This window comes from Arvicanthis niloticus, chromosome 6 (assembly GCF_011762505.2).
Source record: "Arvicanthis niloticus isolate mArvNil1 chromosome 6, mArvNil1.pat.X, whole genome shotgun sequence".
NCBI lineage: Eukaryota > Metazoa > Chordata > Mammalia > Rodentia > Muridae > Arvicanthis > Arvicanthis niloticus.
The window spans coordinates 99,906,336-99,921,302 of NC_047663.1; the positions used below are offsets into that span (position 1 = coordinate 99,906,336).

General features: G+C 49.7%; 1 protein-coding gene across 8 annotated transcripts in view; it reads left to right on the forward strand.

The window, feature by feature from the left end:
* Positions 1 to 14,967, forward strand: part of Ciita (class II major histocompatibility complex transactivator) — a 49,177-nt gene that overhangs the window by 25,777 nt on the left and 8,433 nt on the right. For 7 of the 8 annotated variants that reach the window (XM_034506639.2, XM_076937421.1, XM_034506638.2 and 4 more), the window contains exons 8-15: positions 1,147 to 1,311; positions 1,730 to 1,798; positions 3,348 to 4,998; positions 5,811 to 5,969; positions 7,123 to 7,194; positions 10,883 to 10,963; positions 11,527 to 11,619; positions 14,221 to 14,307. In XM_034506639.2, coding sequence (XP_034362530.1) covers positions 1,147 to 1,311; positions 1,730 to 1,798; positions 3,348 to 4,998; positions 5,811 to 5,969; positions 7,123 to 7,194; positions 10,883 to 10,963; positions 11,527 to 11,619; positions 14,221 to 14,307 — 2,377 coding nt within the window. The remainder of the gene's footprint in view (positions 1 to 1,146; positions 1,312 to 1,729; positions 1,799 to 3,347; positions 4,999 to 5,810; positions 5,970 to 7,122; positions 7,195 to 10,882; positions 10,964 to 11,526; positions 11,620 to 14,220; positions 14,308 to 14,967) is intronic. The other variant, XM_076937422.1, reaches the window with a different exon arrangement.

The following is a 14,967-nucleotide window of genomic DNA, read 5'->3' on the forward strand; positions in this document are numbered from 1 at the left end:
TGGATGCTGGGATCCAAATCAGGATCACTGGGAAAGTGCATGCTCTTAGTCACTGCGCCATCTCTCCAGCCCTTACAAACAAAACAAAACAAACTAACAAAACCCCTCATTTTTATTTTTAAACTCTGACATTTGTAATACTCATTATTCAGCCAAACAATAAGAGACTGGAGACCTAACTGTCTCCTCCCCTCTTTCCAGTGTGCTGGGATGAAGTTTTCTGTGCATCTGTGCACAGCTCTCTCTGATTGTCTTGTTTTCTGATCAGCTAACTGTTGATCCACCAGAGAGAGACTGCCAGTAAGCACTGGGAAGGCTTGGCTGGGCTTTAAGTGATGAGGTGGGGATCTTCCACTCATGGTCTCCTTAGACAAGGGTTTCCCAGAAGCAAGGGTGTAGCTTCTAACATGTAGGGAAATGAGCACTGACCATACTGTGGGGGTGCCAGGGAGCAGCTTCTTTGAGCACCCTGTGTCCACTTCACATGGGGATAAGATGCAACTCAGACTTCCCTCCCCAGTTTCACCCTGGATGCCTTGGATGGGAGGTTTCCTCTCTCTCCAAACTCAGCAAGCGCTCATCACCTCGAGAGCAATAAAAGATTGTTTATTCCAAAGCCAGATATAAGTGACCATGGCTGGGAACACAGAGTCAGAGTGCCTCAAATGCCACATTCCAACATGGAAACAGCTAAATGACCGCTTTATAGTAACAGGACAAAGGAGGTTGTCAGTCAAGGTATCTTACAAATACATCGGTGCCAACCTCAGCATTACATAAAGATGGGTGTGTCGGCTGGCATCCACACCTGCTATCTAATGGCATTCTTAGCCTTTGGGTTGGTGGAAATAGCATCTGGTACATTCCAAAAAAGGGTTTTTACCTGTAGTCTTAAGGATGCCAGTCTTAAACACAGAGATGGGCAATTAATGTTTGCAGGGTGAGTGCTAAAGATGCCCCAAGACAATTTGGTTCTAAACTTGCAACCTTCCAGCTCTCCACAGGCAGAGAGGTCCTAACTAGTCAGGTGGCATTTAACACAGATGAAAGTCAGTTCACACTCTTCAATTTGATCGAAGAGGAGATGACCCCAGAGCACTTCTGGATGTGTTCCTAATGGTTATATCCTCCTGATCTTTGGTGTAGGTGAGATGCCCCAGGTCAACCAAGTACTCCCTTCAAGCAGCCCCACTGTCCCCAGTCTCCCCGAGTCCCCAGATAGGCCTGGCTCTGCCAGCCCCTTCGCACCGTCCACAGCTGACCTGCCCAGCATGCCTGAACCTGCACTGACCTGCCGTGTAAATGAGACAGGTGAGCCTGGGGCCCTGAAAGAAGCATTGGAAACAGGCCCTGGGGAAGGAGAAGTCTCAGTCAGTCAGAGCTGTTTGGACACAGGGTCTTGCTATATAGCCCTAACTGACCTGTGATTCGATATATGTCTATTAGATTGGCTGTAAACTTGCAGAACTTCCCCTATCTAACCCCCGAAGAGCTGGGATTATACATATTGCAATGTCTGGCTTACCGTAATCTTTAAAACATTGGTTTAAATTTGTTTTTTAAAAGTACAGCTGGCTAAACTGGAGATATCAGATAATCTTGGGCAGCCTTCTTTACCCTGGTCTTGAAGCAGAGGGCAGGCATGTGGTTCTGCCCTCTGCATGCCCTACACCTGGGAGGAGTCCGTGGGCACTCCCCAGACTCTAACTTGATACTTCTCCATCCTCAGAGGACACAACATCCCCCTCTCCATGCCAAGAGGGTCCCGAGTCTTCCATCGAGTTTCCAAAATGGCCAGGTGAGTGACAGTAGGCCCCCTGTCCTGGAGACCTGACATGAGAGTTCAAAAGGCACTTCATTCATTCATGCCTTGTCATGGGCTCACTTGCTCATTCATTTGCTATTTAACCCATTCATGTATCATCCCATTGATTTCCCCATGGTTTAATATCTGTTCTGCCATTGGAGCAGTGGTACAGGGGCCGTAAGTCCCTTTCCCTGGGAGGTACCGTGGGAACTGACCTTGCGTTTGTGAGGGAGACAGTGGAAAGGGAAAGCCAGTGTGTGGATGGAGGGAGATAAGCAAGGAGCACGTCAATGCAATGGAGGACGTCAGCTATTGGAGAATAGCTAGGCCCGGGTGCTCCCACAGACTGCATCCCTAGGCTTCATACTGCAGCCTCCCCAGTCCCAGGGTCACCTCTGTTTCCCAGACGAACTAGCCTGAGGCATAGCAGGGCATACAGGAATGAGGAGCGACCACACAAATGGAGGAGCCAAAATTTGAACCCAGATATATGGGCTCCCAAGTCTCAACCTTTTGGGTTTTTAGTTAGCTGGTTGGTTTTTGGTTTTTGTTGTTGCTGTTGACACTGTTTGTTTGTTTTGAGACAGACTTTCGCTATTTGACTCACACCCTTGAATTGACTCTGTAACTCAGGCTGGCCTCAGACTCACATCCCTTATTGTCTCAGCCTCTTGAGTACTAAGATTACAGGTGTACAACACCATGCCCACTACCTTCATCTTCCGGTGCCTCCCTCTTTTCTTCCTTCCCTCCCTCCCTCTCACCTACCTTCCTACCTTCCTTCCTTTATTTATTCCTTTCTTCTGTTTTCTTTCTTTCCTTCCTTCTTTCTTTCTTTCTTTTTTCTTTCTCTTTCTTTCTTTCTTTCTTTCTTTCTTTCTTTCTTTCTTTCTTTCCTTCCAACTTGCTATGTAGCTGATGATATCTTTGAACTTCCAATCTTCCTGCCTCTACCTCCCAAGTCCTGGGATTATAGGCCTGCACCATCACATTCCTGGTTATGAAACCCAGGGCGACATACACAGTAGGCAAGCACTCTGTCAACAGTTGCAACCTCACCAGCCCCACTGTCTTTTTTTAAAAGCTTCAAATCATGTTTGATTGCTTGATTGTTTATTTGTTAGTGTGTGTGTGTGTGTGTGTGTGTGTGTGTGTGTGTGTGTGTGTGTGTTTTCCAGGCTCCACATATGAAAGGGAACACGTGACATATGTCTTCCTAAGTCTGGTCCATCTCACTTAATGTGCTGAATCCACAAATAACCAACTCCCCTCTCAAACCCCACAGGGATGAATGGCTCAGCCTAGTGAGTAACTGAAGGGTTACAGCAGGTCACAGAGAGGCTGGAAAGCGGTTCAGTGGCAGATCACATGCCCTGGGTTTTATCCACAGTAAACACCCTCCACTCCTCTGGGAGAGCAGGAGGACGTGCACGCAGGACTGAGCTGGCAGCGGGCAGCTGTGAGCTGTAGACGGAAAACCTGGTGAGCAGGGCAGCTCTAGTCTCACCTTCCCCGTCCCCTCACTCTCTGGCTTTTGTAGAGTCTGTGGAGCAGTTCCAGCACTCCCTACAGGACAAGTACCAGGCACTGTCCGAGAGCCCAAGTGGTCCTCTGGTGCCCATGGAGTTGGTGCGAGCCAGGTTGGAAAGAGGCAGCAACAAAAGTCAGGAAAGGGAGCTGGCCACTCCAGACTGGACAGAGCGCCAGCTAGCCCATGGTGGTCTGGCTGAGGTACTTCAGGTTGTCGGTGACTGCAGGCGACCACGAGAGACACAGGTGGTCGCTGTGCTGGGCAAGGCTGGCCAGGGCAAGAGCCACTGGGCCAGGACAGTGAGTTACACCTGGGCACGTGGCCAGTTGCCACAATATGACTTTGTCTTCTATGTCCCCTGTCATTGCTTGGATTGTCCCGGGGGCACCTACCACCTACGGGATCTGCTCTGTCCCCCAAGCCTGCAGCCGCTGGCCATGGATGACGAGGTCTTTGATTATATTGTGAGGCAGCCGGACCGCGTTCTGCTCATTCTAGATGCTTTTGAGGAGCTAGAGGCCCAAGATGGCCTCCTGCATGGACCCTGTGGACCTCTGTCCCCAGAGCCCTGCTCCCTCCGGGGACTGCTGGCTGGGATATTCCAGAGGAAGCTTCTGCGAGGCTGCACCCTGCTCCTCACAGCCCGGCCCCGGGGCCGCCTGGCTCAGAGCCTGAGCAAGGCAGATGCCATCTTTGAGGTGCCCAGCTTCTCTACTAAACAGGCCCAGACTTACATGAGACACTACTTTGAGAACTCAGGGATGGCAGGGAATCAAGACAAGGCCCTGGGCCTCCTGGAGGTCCAGCCTTTTCTCCTCACCCATAGTCACAGCCCTGTTCTGTGCAGTGCTGTGTGCCAGCTCTCCAAGGCCCTGCTGGAACAGGACACAGAGGCCCAGCTACCTTGTACACTTACGGGACTCTATGTTGGCCTGCTAGGCCCTGCAGCTCAGAACAGTCCTCCTGGAGCCTTAGTTCAGCTGGCCAGGCTGGCCTGGGAGCTAGGACGAAGACACCAAAGCACCTTGCAAGAAACCCAGTTTCCGTCAGTGGAGGTGAAAACCTGGGCAGTGACACAAGGCTTGATGCAGCCAACCCTGGGGACCACAGAGACCCAACTGGCCTTCTCCAGTTTTCTGCTTCAGTGTTTCCTGGGTGCTGTGTGGCTGGCACAGTGCAATGAAATCAAAGACAAGGAGCTGCCACAGTACCTGGCCTTGACCCCGAGGAAGAAGAGACCTTATGACAACTGGCTGGAGGGGGTACCACGCTTTCTGGCTGGATTGGTTTTCCAGCCTCGTGCCCACTGTCTGGGAGCTCTGGTGGAGCCTGCAGTGGCTGCAGTGGCGGACAGGAAACGGAAGGTTCTTACCAGGTACCTGAAGCGCCTGAAGCTGGGGACACTTCGGGCTGGCAGGTTGCTGGAGCTACTACACTGCGCCCATGAAACACAGGAACCTGGTATTTGGGAGTATGTTACACACCAGCTCCCTGGGTACCTCTCCTTCCTGGGCACTCGGCTCACCCCTCCAGATGTGTATGTATTGGGCAGGGCATTGGAGACAGCCAGCCAGGACTTCTCCTTGGACCTTCGTCAGACTGGCATTGAGCCCTCTGGACTGGGAAACCTCGTGGGACTCAGCTGTGTCACCAGTTTCAGGTGTGGGCAGGGCACAGGGCAGACACGGACTATAACTCTGGGAACCCCTATTCCATGGGTATAGCATCAGATGGTACAGAATAGTCCCCTCCAATTATAAGATGACAGTACTGAGGATCAGAGAAAGGTAACCACTGCCACTAGCCATGCAGCCTGTGGGGGAGAGTGTCATTCTTCTAGCCAATATTTGAATTCCTGCAGTGTGCCTGGCACTGGGACACACCTAGAATCTCAGCCTAGCCTGAATTTAGATTGGTTTCATCCTTCGGTCACCAGAGTGTGACACCATTTTCTCAGGCTCAGAGACACGGCCCCTCGGCCCCTCGTAGCTTCTCTGCCTCCGGTCTTTTCTGTTTCACTGTTCTTTGAATTCAAGCAGCACAGCAATCTTCTTAGAATGTGAATCTGGTCAGATTCCAGTATGCTTGTGGTCCTGCGAGGACTCTCTGCACCTCTCAGGATAGAGGTCTAAGCTCTTTCATTCGGCTCAGTCAAGTCCGTTTTGCAGGATGCTTGAGCACTTCAGGGTAATCTCCAGACCAGTTCCTCCCACATGTTTGATAAACTCATTTTACTCAAGTTAAAAGGCCTGCCATAGTTGTGCCCAGAATTTAGCACTGAGCTTCCTGGCATCTAGAGTAAAAAGTGTCCCTTTTCAAGAAAGGTGAACCAGTAAGGACTGACATGGTCTTGGAAAAAGGAGATCAAGTTAAGAGAAGGCTCTCAGGAGGTGGGAGGTCCCTCTGTAGAGCCCCACTCCCTTGTGATCTCACCTTGGTGCTGTGCCTAGGTCTGAGGCCTTCCTTCCACAGGGCCTCCTTGAGTGATACAATGGCATTATGGGAGTCCCTACAGCAGCAGGGAGAACTCCAGCTACTCCAGACAGCAGAGAAAAAGTTCACCATTGAACCATTTAAGGCCAAATCCCCAAAGGATGTGGAAGACCTGGACAGCCTCGTGCAGACCCAAAGGTGAGGAGGCAAGGGGTTGGAGGTAGGTCCAGTCTGTGCAGACAAGCTACATCTGTAACACACATGTTCTGACTACCTGACTACCGAGCTGCCCAATGCCCTGACTTGGCATGGCCACACAGGCCCTCTACTGCAGTCCCACCCAGGCAGGGACCCTGGTTTTACCCTTTGTCCATTCTAAGTATGACACCCTGTACCAGGCCCTTCACAACTGAAGCCATGGGGATAACAAGGCTAGCAAGTAGATCTGCATCTACTACTGGTGGGACCTTTCTAGTCCCTCAGGCAGCCAAAGACCCAGTGCCAGCACCATAACAGAGCCAAATTGCAGAGGACAGGACACAAGGACAGGGACAGCGTTGTCTAAGACCTAAGTGCTGCTGAGTGCTTTCTCCACATCTCTCCACGGGTCAGACACAGATACTTCCCTGGGATATTCTGCCTCTCTGTCTCTGTCTCTGTCTCTGTCTCTGTCTCTGTCTCTGTCTCTGTCTCTCTGTCTCTGTCTCTGTCTCTGTCTCTCTCTCTCTCTCTCTCTCTCTCTCTCTCTCTCTCTCTCTCTCACACACACACACACACACACACACACACATACACCCATATGCGCATGTACTCTAATACCCAGTTCTTTTAATCCAGTTCTTTTAATTTTTTAATTTAGAGACAAGGTCTTACTAAATTGTTCAGGCTGACCTTGAATTGGATGTTAGTTGAAGCTGACTTCCAATTTGTGATTCAAACAGGCAGACAGAGAGAGCAGAGGGCCTGCGCCCTCTGCAGGCGGCCGCCTTAGCCGCTGTGCCACTGCCGGTTTGCTTAAGGATGCTCTTTTTAAAAGTATTTTATTTTTTAATTGAAGTGTGTGTGTGTGTGTGTGTGTGTGTGTGTGTGTGTGTGTGTGCACCTGCATACCTGTATAGTCCAGAAGAGGTCATCAGATCCCCAAGAGCTGGAGTTACAAGCAGTTATGGGTCAAAGTGATTCTCGGCAAGGGCAGAACTTAACCACTGAGCTATCTCTTCAGCCCTAGAGATTGTTCTTTTCAGTTTAGGATCAACAATAACTCCCAAGGAAGGCAGTCCTGGGGGCAGGATGTGGGCACTGAGACACACCAGTGGGGCTACACCTACTTACCGAAGCCCTTTCTCTACAGGCTGAGAAACCCCTCAGAAGATGCAGCTAAGGATCTTCCTGCCATCCGGGACCTGAAGAAGCTAGAGTTTGCGTAAGTAAAGGGTGAATTACCTCAGTGCCCCATGGTTGTTTCTACAATCTTCTCTGATCTTGGGGCAGAGACATGGTGAGCAGGAGGGGAGAGCTTGGAAGATTCCTGCCCTCTCACTGAACCACTGGGAAAGCAGCCTCCACCTGCTGTGTGTGGCTTGTTTGCATAAGTGCAGGGGATGCTCAGGTCAGCATAGAATTAGCCATTTACAGGGCAATGCACATGCACAAGCATGCACACTCACATACACACGCACACACACACTCATACACACACTCACACACATATGAATGCACACATGCTTTATACTCACACACTTATAGCACACACATGTACACACTCAGACACATATGCACGTGCATACATACACCCTCACACATGCTCATATACACACACATACACACGTCACACCCCCACACGCGCACACACATACACACACGCACACACATGCACACACACATGCAGATACACAGGAGCTCATGCCTATTCACTCATCAAAAAGGTCTTTGAGGAGCAGAGGCTGCTTGCTGTCCATGATAAACTTATTCTAGCAAGTTCCTTTGCAGGGTGGGCTGGGGTGCTTCCTGGAAGAGGTGACATCTTCACAGAAGCTTGAGAGATTGAGAATGAGCCCACAAGGGCTAGAGAGGAAGCTTTGAAGGAATGCATATGGACTCAAGAGCCCAGTGTGTCCCAGACCACAGCCTCAAACAGAAGGGTGTCCCAAACCTCAGCTTGAGCGCTTTCCCTGCTGAGCTAGGAATTGCACCCTGCTCCTGTTTCTGCCCTGGTCACTCCCCTGGCCACATGTACTCCTCCAAGGGCATGCACGTACATAGCTTGGCCACAGTCTTCTGAACTCGGGTGTCCTTACCACAGGCTAGCCCTGGCCTAGCCTGGCTGCTGAGTAGACAGACTTACTAGGGTTCCCAGTTATGTGCATACTCAGACCCCATTTGCCTCTTACTTGCTTCCCTGGGTCTTCCCAGGGAAGTATCCTTCTTGAGAACTTTGAGTGTGTAGCTCAGTGGGCTGGGTGCCAGCTTGCCTAGGACTGGTCTGGTCAGGCACTGAGAGTCTTGCATGTTTAGGATCCACTCCATCCCAGCAAACTGGGACAGTTGGTCCCCTACCCTGTGTAGCCAGGCCTGGGAGCCACCATCCTGGGCAGTGCCTCCTGCGTCATAGGGCTAGAGATGATGGGAAGCAGTAGGTTCTAGAGAGATGAGGATGTCTGGGCTATGACAGAGCTGCTGCACTCCAGGACATGGGTCCTGAAGAGCCCCAAGAGTTATATTTAAGTCTGGCTGCCTGCACGTATCCCCCAGTGCTGAGGGTTGAGCCCAGGGCCTTGTACATACCTGCCAAGCACTCTACCACTTGGGTACATCCATACCCGTTATTTGCTTGTTTGTTTATATTCCAGGCTGGCTTCAAACTTGCTATCTAAACCAAGCCAAGCTATATAACCTCAAACCTGTAATCTTTCTGCCTCTACCTCCCAAATGCACACTCACTCTACCACAGCAAGCTTACACAGTGCAAGGGATAGAGCCCAGGGCTTCATGTGTGCTAGGCAGACATTCTGCGCTCCAGCTACATTCCCAGCCCACGTACTTTTCATTTTGAAGGGGTTTTAATATTTAGTCTAGCCTTGAACTGTGACTCCTCCTTGCCTGAGCCCTGCCAAGTACCTACCCAGGATTGCACGCCCACTCCACCACCCGGCTTTAACATAGCGTTCCAACTGTAAAACATTTCACTTCATATTTTAGACAGTCGTGGAGAAGGCCATTGACGTCAACTTTCACTTACAAATGGGCAGTGAGACCGAGAGATGAAGTGGTTTCTTTAGCATTATAAACACCAGGTTAGCTTGCCTGGATGACTAACAAACTCTTGTCAGTGTTTGGTCCTGTTAGAGATTAGATCACTCCAGCCAGGAAAACCTTGTCTCAAAACAAAGAGAGTCACCCACAAGATCTTCAGGGAGTTTTACATCAAGTCCCCTCCATGAGAAGAGTTGCCCTGGAAGACAGTCATTGGACAGATTTGGAAAAATGAGGCTTGGTGAGGTTAGTGATTTGCCTGCAGTCCCAGCTGGTCACACACTCACCGCCAGCTTCCCCGCAACCCCCCCCCCCCCCCCCCCCACAGATAATCGAGTTTCTCTTGTTTTCAACAGGACATAAGATGCCAAATATGTACAGGGGTAAAAATATTGCTGAAAAGAGGAAATGTCTGAAGACAGCCACAGGGTGTTTTCTAGCTTTGAATTATTTTCAGCTTAAAAAGCCCCTCCCTGGTGATCGGAACTGCACTCTGGGTACCAGAGGCTGCGGAGTGGAACAGGCTAGAGCCAGGCCAACAGCCACCTACACGCTGGAAGCCCTGAGACAGTTCTGAGGAAGAAAGGAAGGAAACAAAGGGCTATTTTGGGGTGTCTACTGCAGCCACCCCCATGTTCCCCTCCCCTTGCAGGCCTCTTTGACTGTCTGATCAGTCCACTTAAAAACTCCCACTTGTGTGGAGGTGGATACATGTGGCTCAGTTGGCAGAGTACTTCCTAGTTCAATCCCTGGCACTACCTACCCTGAGCACACATCTGTGGTAGAGGCAGGAGAACCAATTCAAAGTCTTCTTATAGAGCAGGTTGGAGGCCTAGACTAGAGAGCTTCTCTGTGTTCCCTCTTCTGGTTTTCTCTTGAAACAAGGCCCACATCCAGGCCTCTGCCCTGAATGTTCTTTCTTACACAGCAGGTCCACCCCGGCCCTCACTTTCCTCTGTTATTTTTTTTTTCTTATTTATTTAGATATATGTGTGTGCATGTGTGCTGTGGAGGTTAGAGAACAATTTGCAAGAGCTGGTTCTTTCTACCATGCCGGTCTTGGGGACAAAATTCAGGTCCCCAGGTTGGATACAGGCACCTTGACACCATGGACCTTGTGTCTCAGTGTTCTGAGACCCTTCCCGAACTCCCCCACAGTGAGTTTATCTGTTTGTCATTCATAAGCAGTGACTGAATGGAAAAAGCTCATGGGTGACCCAGAACAGGGTTGGGTCTCATCTTGGGCCTTCAGACTTTCCCCACACTGACAAAGATCCTTCTGGCCTTCTTCCATGCAGTACCTAGAGTAAGCCTCCTGGACATCATGGTCCAGACCACGAACCAATTTCTTTGATTATCTCAATGCTAGCTCTATGCAAGTGGTATCCTAGCACTGGGGGAGAGGTGAGGTTTTCCCAGTATACAGGTTCAGTAGCCTCCGAATCTGTGCATATAAACACACACACACACACACACACACACACACATATACACACATACATACACACAAAACATACACACGCACATGAGAGGCAGAGAGAGACAGAGAGACAGAAAATCGATATTTAAAAATGCAAGGGCAGGCGATCTGGTGTGACCCTGGAATAGACCTTGGCTGGTGTGGGGACCTCTTTACTGGGCAAGGGTGAGCATGTGGGGACATCAGCAGCAATGAGGACAGACTTGCTACTCAAAGCAGAAAGTGAAGCGGGAGCATCCCAGCATGCCTCTCAGTGGTCCCGAGCAGCAGCCATTGGGAGGAGAAGCTGGGGAGTCAGGGAAGAAGCCTCAGATGGTTCTCCCTATTTGCACTTCACTGGCTGTTGGGAGTCTGACCTCTAGCGTCCATTGCTTCCTAGGTTGGGCCCTGTCTTGGGCCCTCAGGTTTTCCCCACACTGGCAAAGGTCCTCCCAGCCTTTTCTTCGCTGCAGCACCTGGAGTAAGTTACAGACCCTGAGACCCTCCACCCTGTATCCCGACAAGCCCAGGCTCTGTCCCCAGAGCACATGGAAAGTCTTTCTCCTTTTTCCTTTTCCCTCCCATCTCTTCCCCATAGCTTTCTCAGTGGGGAACTGTGTGGGAGTCAGATGACCCCACCACAGGGACTTATGACCCCTAGGACAAGGAAGGGACAGAAAATGGGACTCCCCAGATTTAAAAAAAAAAAAAAGTTTGGAGTTTTGCAAGCTTTGACATTCTTTTCCCACACAGCCCCTTCACTGTTCTTAGCAACCACAAAGGGCAGACAGGTGGGAGCAGGGAGCACCCCAATAGTTGAGGTCCCAAGAGGTTAGGGGAGCTGGCCAGCTTAGCAGGCTCCTACAAAGCCAAGCAGAAGTTCTATCCTGTGGGGCATGGCCAGCTGAATGGCAACCCCAGGTGGTTCAGGCCAGCTCCCATAAGCCCAGAGAGGAGCTTATGGGACTAGAAAGGAGGACCAGGGCTGGAGGATGTTGACATGGGATCACAAGGTAAATGGCTGCCATCTGATCCCACCTGCAGCCTGGACTCTCTGAGTGAGAACAAGATCGGGGACAAGGGTGTATCGAAGCTCTCAGCCACCTTCCCTCAGCTGAAGGCCCTGGAGACACTCAAGTGAGTACGCTGGGCCTGCCTCCTCTGTGCTTCTGGTACAGAACATCTCTCCAGCTCACCCTCCATCCTGTGATCTGCCCACTTCTCAGTCGTCTATTCTTTCTGTTCTAGATCACACGCACTCTCGCTCAGTCACTGCTCATCTGTTCTGTGTTCCTCCATGTGTGTACAGTCCAGGGGACCACCTCAGGAACAATGGCCGCCTCTTTAAGACATGGTCTCTCTCTGGCTCGGAACTTACCAGTTATGCCAGGTTACCCAGACAGTGAGCCCCAGAGCTCCACATGTCTCCACCTCACCATTGCTGAGAGCACAAGCATACTCAACATGCCTGGCTTTCTGTGTGGGTTCTGGGGATTGAACTCAGGACTGAGAGACAAGCACTTTATCGAGTGATCTCTCCAGACCTCATTTATTGGTTTGATGAACAAAGACTTAAGGAAGACTTGCTATTCTGGGCAACAGTGGAGACCCCAAAGATCCCTCCCAGACCTCTTCACATACAATAAACCAGAAACAAACAAATAAGCCATAATTATAAATCAGTAAGCTGGGCATAGTAGCCCTGGAGAGAGACAGGGGGATAACCTCAAGTTTATGGCAACCCTCTGACTCAGACTCAAAAAACAAATGGTGGGGGAGGAACTGGCAGGGCAGCGTAGTCAGTGAAGGTGGCTGCTGCTAAGCTGGGACAATTTGAGTTCCATCCTCAAGACCTACAAGGTAGAAGGAGAGAACCAGCCAGCTCCTGTACATTGTCCTCTGACCTACATACACACTAAAAAAAGAGAAAGAGTAAAAAGTATCAAAATAAAATACACTGTAAAAAAAAAGTTTCATGCATGAGAACTATACTGGGATGTTGGAAGAGACGGGACAGGTTGGGGCTTAGCGGTGAGACAGTGTGTGGTGGAAGCTGTCTTTAGCCATTCTAAGCTTTGGAAAGTTAGTTAAGGTGGAATAGGTGTGTGGGAGACAGACATGATTTCCCATTGAACAATTGGGGGCATACACCTGTGATGCCAGCACTGGAGAGACTGGAGCAGGAGGATCTTTGAGTTCAAAGCCAGCCTGGGCTACATAGTGACACCTTGTCTCAGAACAACAACAACAAATGTAAAATGCCTCAGAGGGTGAAGGCTCTTGCCCCACATGCCCAGAGATCTGAGTTTGGTCTTCAGACCTCATGTAAAAGTGTATCAATGCAGAAACACTGTTCTCCTCTTAAAAGTGGTTAAGAGTTTATTTGAGAGCCATCTTGAGTGACCATGGCTCAGAAACACAGATCTAGGTCACCCCAGACTCCATGTTCCAACCTGGCGGTAGTTCCATGAAGTCTTATAGCTTTACAGACAAAGACAGTCATAAATCCAGCAAGTTTAAAATATATTAGCAGGGCCGGGAAGTGGTGGTGCACACCTTTAATCCCAGCACTTGGGAGGCAGAAGCAGCCGATCTCTGTGAGTTCAAGGACAGCCTGGTCTACAGAGTTAGTTTCAGGACAGCCAGGGCTATATAGAGAAGCCCTGCCTCAAAACAAAACAAAACAAAAATTATATTGGTAGGAACATCAGAGAAGCAGGTACATTAAGTAGGGGAAGCTTTTCTACAGGCCCAAGATGTCACCTTAGCTTTGGGATGGTGGAAGCTGTGGTCAGCTAAGTTAATAGATTCTAAGAGGTTTTTATCCACCAGCCATAGGATGTTAGTTCTGACAGAGGTGGGCAAGGACTGGCTCTTCTTGAGCCTCTTCGTACCTTTCCACAACCCATCAATCAGTCTCTGCAAGCACAGCCTTTCCAGGAGTTCTAATTCATAATTCCACAATAGTAGTAGTAATAATAATAATAATAATAATAATAATAATAATAATAATAATAATAACAATAGTAGTATTAGTAATTATTATTTTAATATAAAACCACTGTGAACACAGTGATGATAAAGCAAACTATCTAGAACACACACAAGGTCCTGGCTTCAATTCCCACAACAAAACATTTTTAAAAATCTGTCAACACTCCACGTTATAAACAAGGTTAAGAAGGCTGAAAATATCCCAAGGATTTGTGTGTAAATTTCCTTGATGTACAGTGTAGATGTCTCTGTGATTTACAGTGGTCTAGGTACACCACAAGATAGATTTCCTCCCTTCTCCTCTCTCCTTCTGACTTTTTTCATTTATTTATGTATTTATTCACTTTACATCCCAACTGCAGCCTCCCCTCCTCTCAAAATCTCCCTTCAGACAGCCCCTTCCTCCATCCCCCTTCCCTTCTATTCCTGGATACAAAAGCATTTATTAAGTACCTACTGTGCGCAGAGCTGGAAAACAGCCCTAAGGGGAAAGGGCATATCAAATTAGACAGCAGGTGGAGGAGGGGGGCTCTTTCTCTGCCATCCACCTCTCACCCCCCAACCCACTCTTTCTGTAACAAAACCTTCATATTTGTGAGTGGTTCCTGTAGGCCCATCCTCATTACCCATGATGCTTCCCGAGGTGGGCTATCACAGGCATGTAACTACAGGCCCCCGGTGAGGGAGTGCATTTCCAGCCAGTGGGAAAGGGTCCTGAACCGTTTTCTCCCTGTATCCCCCTAGCCTGTCCCAAAACAGCATCACTGATGTGGGTGCTTGCAAGCTTGCAGAAGCCCTGCCTGCCCTAGCCAAGTCTCTCGTAAGGCTGAGGTGAGTGAGGTGCCCCGCTGAGTGGGCTGGGGAGACAGGGGTGGGAGGTAGGGGGTGAGTGTGTGTGTGTGTGTGTGTGTGTGTGTGTGTGTGTACATCACCACAGCCTTGGGGAAAGTCGCTTACTAGCTGCTTCCAAGTCTCTCTTTCTTCATCTGTAAAATATGAACCATGTCAATGGATCATGTGTCATACCCCAGTGCTGTCTCTAGTGAGCAGTAGATGGTTGGCCCTTACTGGTGGAAGAGTCCTGCAGTGCTGGCTTCTGGGCTGGCCACCATTACTCCAGCCAGTGCTTACACTGCCACCTTCTGGAAGACCTCAGTGTAGCATCTCCAACTTCTAAATTCCTTTCAGCAAGTCTTTGGTACTCCGGGACTGAGAGAGGAACTGAGTTTGGACCAGAGCCCCAGTCAGTCATTCAGCTCAGCACTCCCAGCTCTCGGCTTACCAGCTGGGAAAGGATTTCCTTCCCTAGGTCATGCTCTAGGAAAGTTGTCTTCTATCCACCTCTACTGAGGTAGCTACTCCTGTATCCTTCCACCCAGGCCCTCTGTGTGATGAATGAGTTATGCCCTGCATAGTTCATAATGTATGTACTTGGTACCCACCCAACACCCTTAGATTGTGCTAAGTATACAGTATTCCCTAACACGGGTG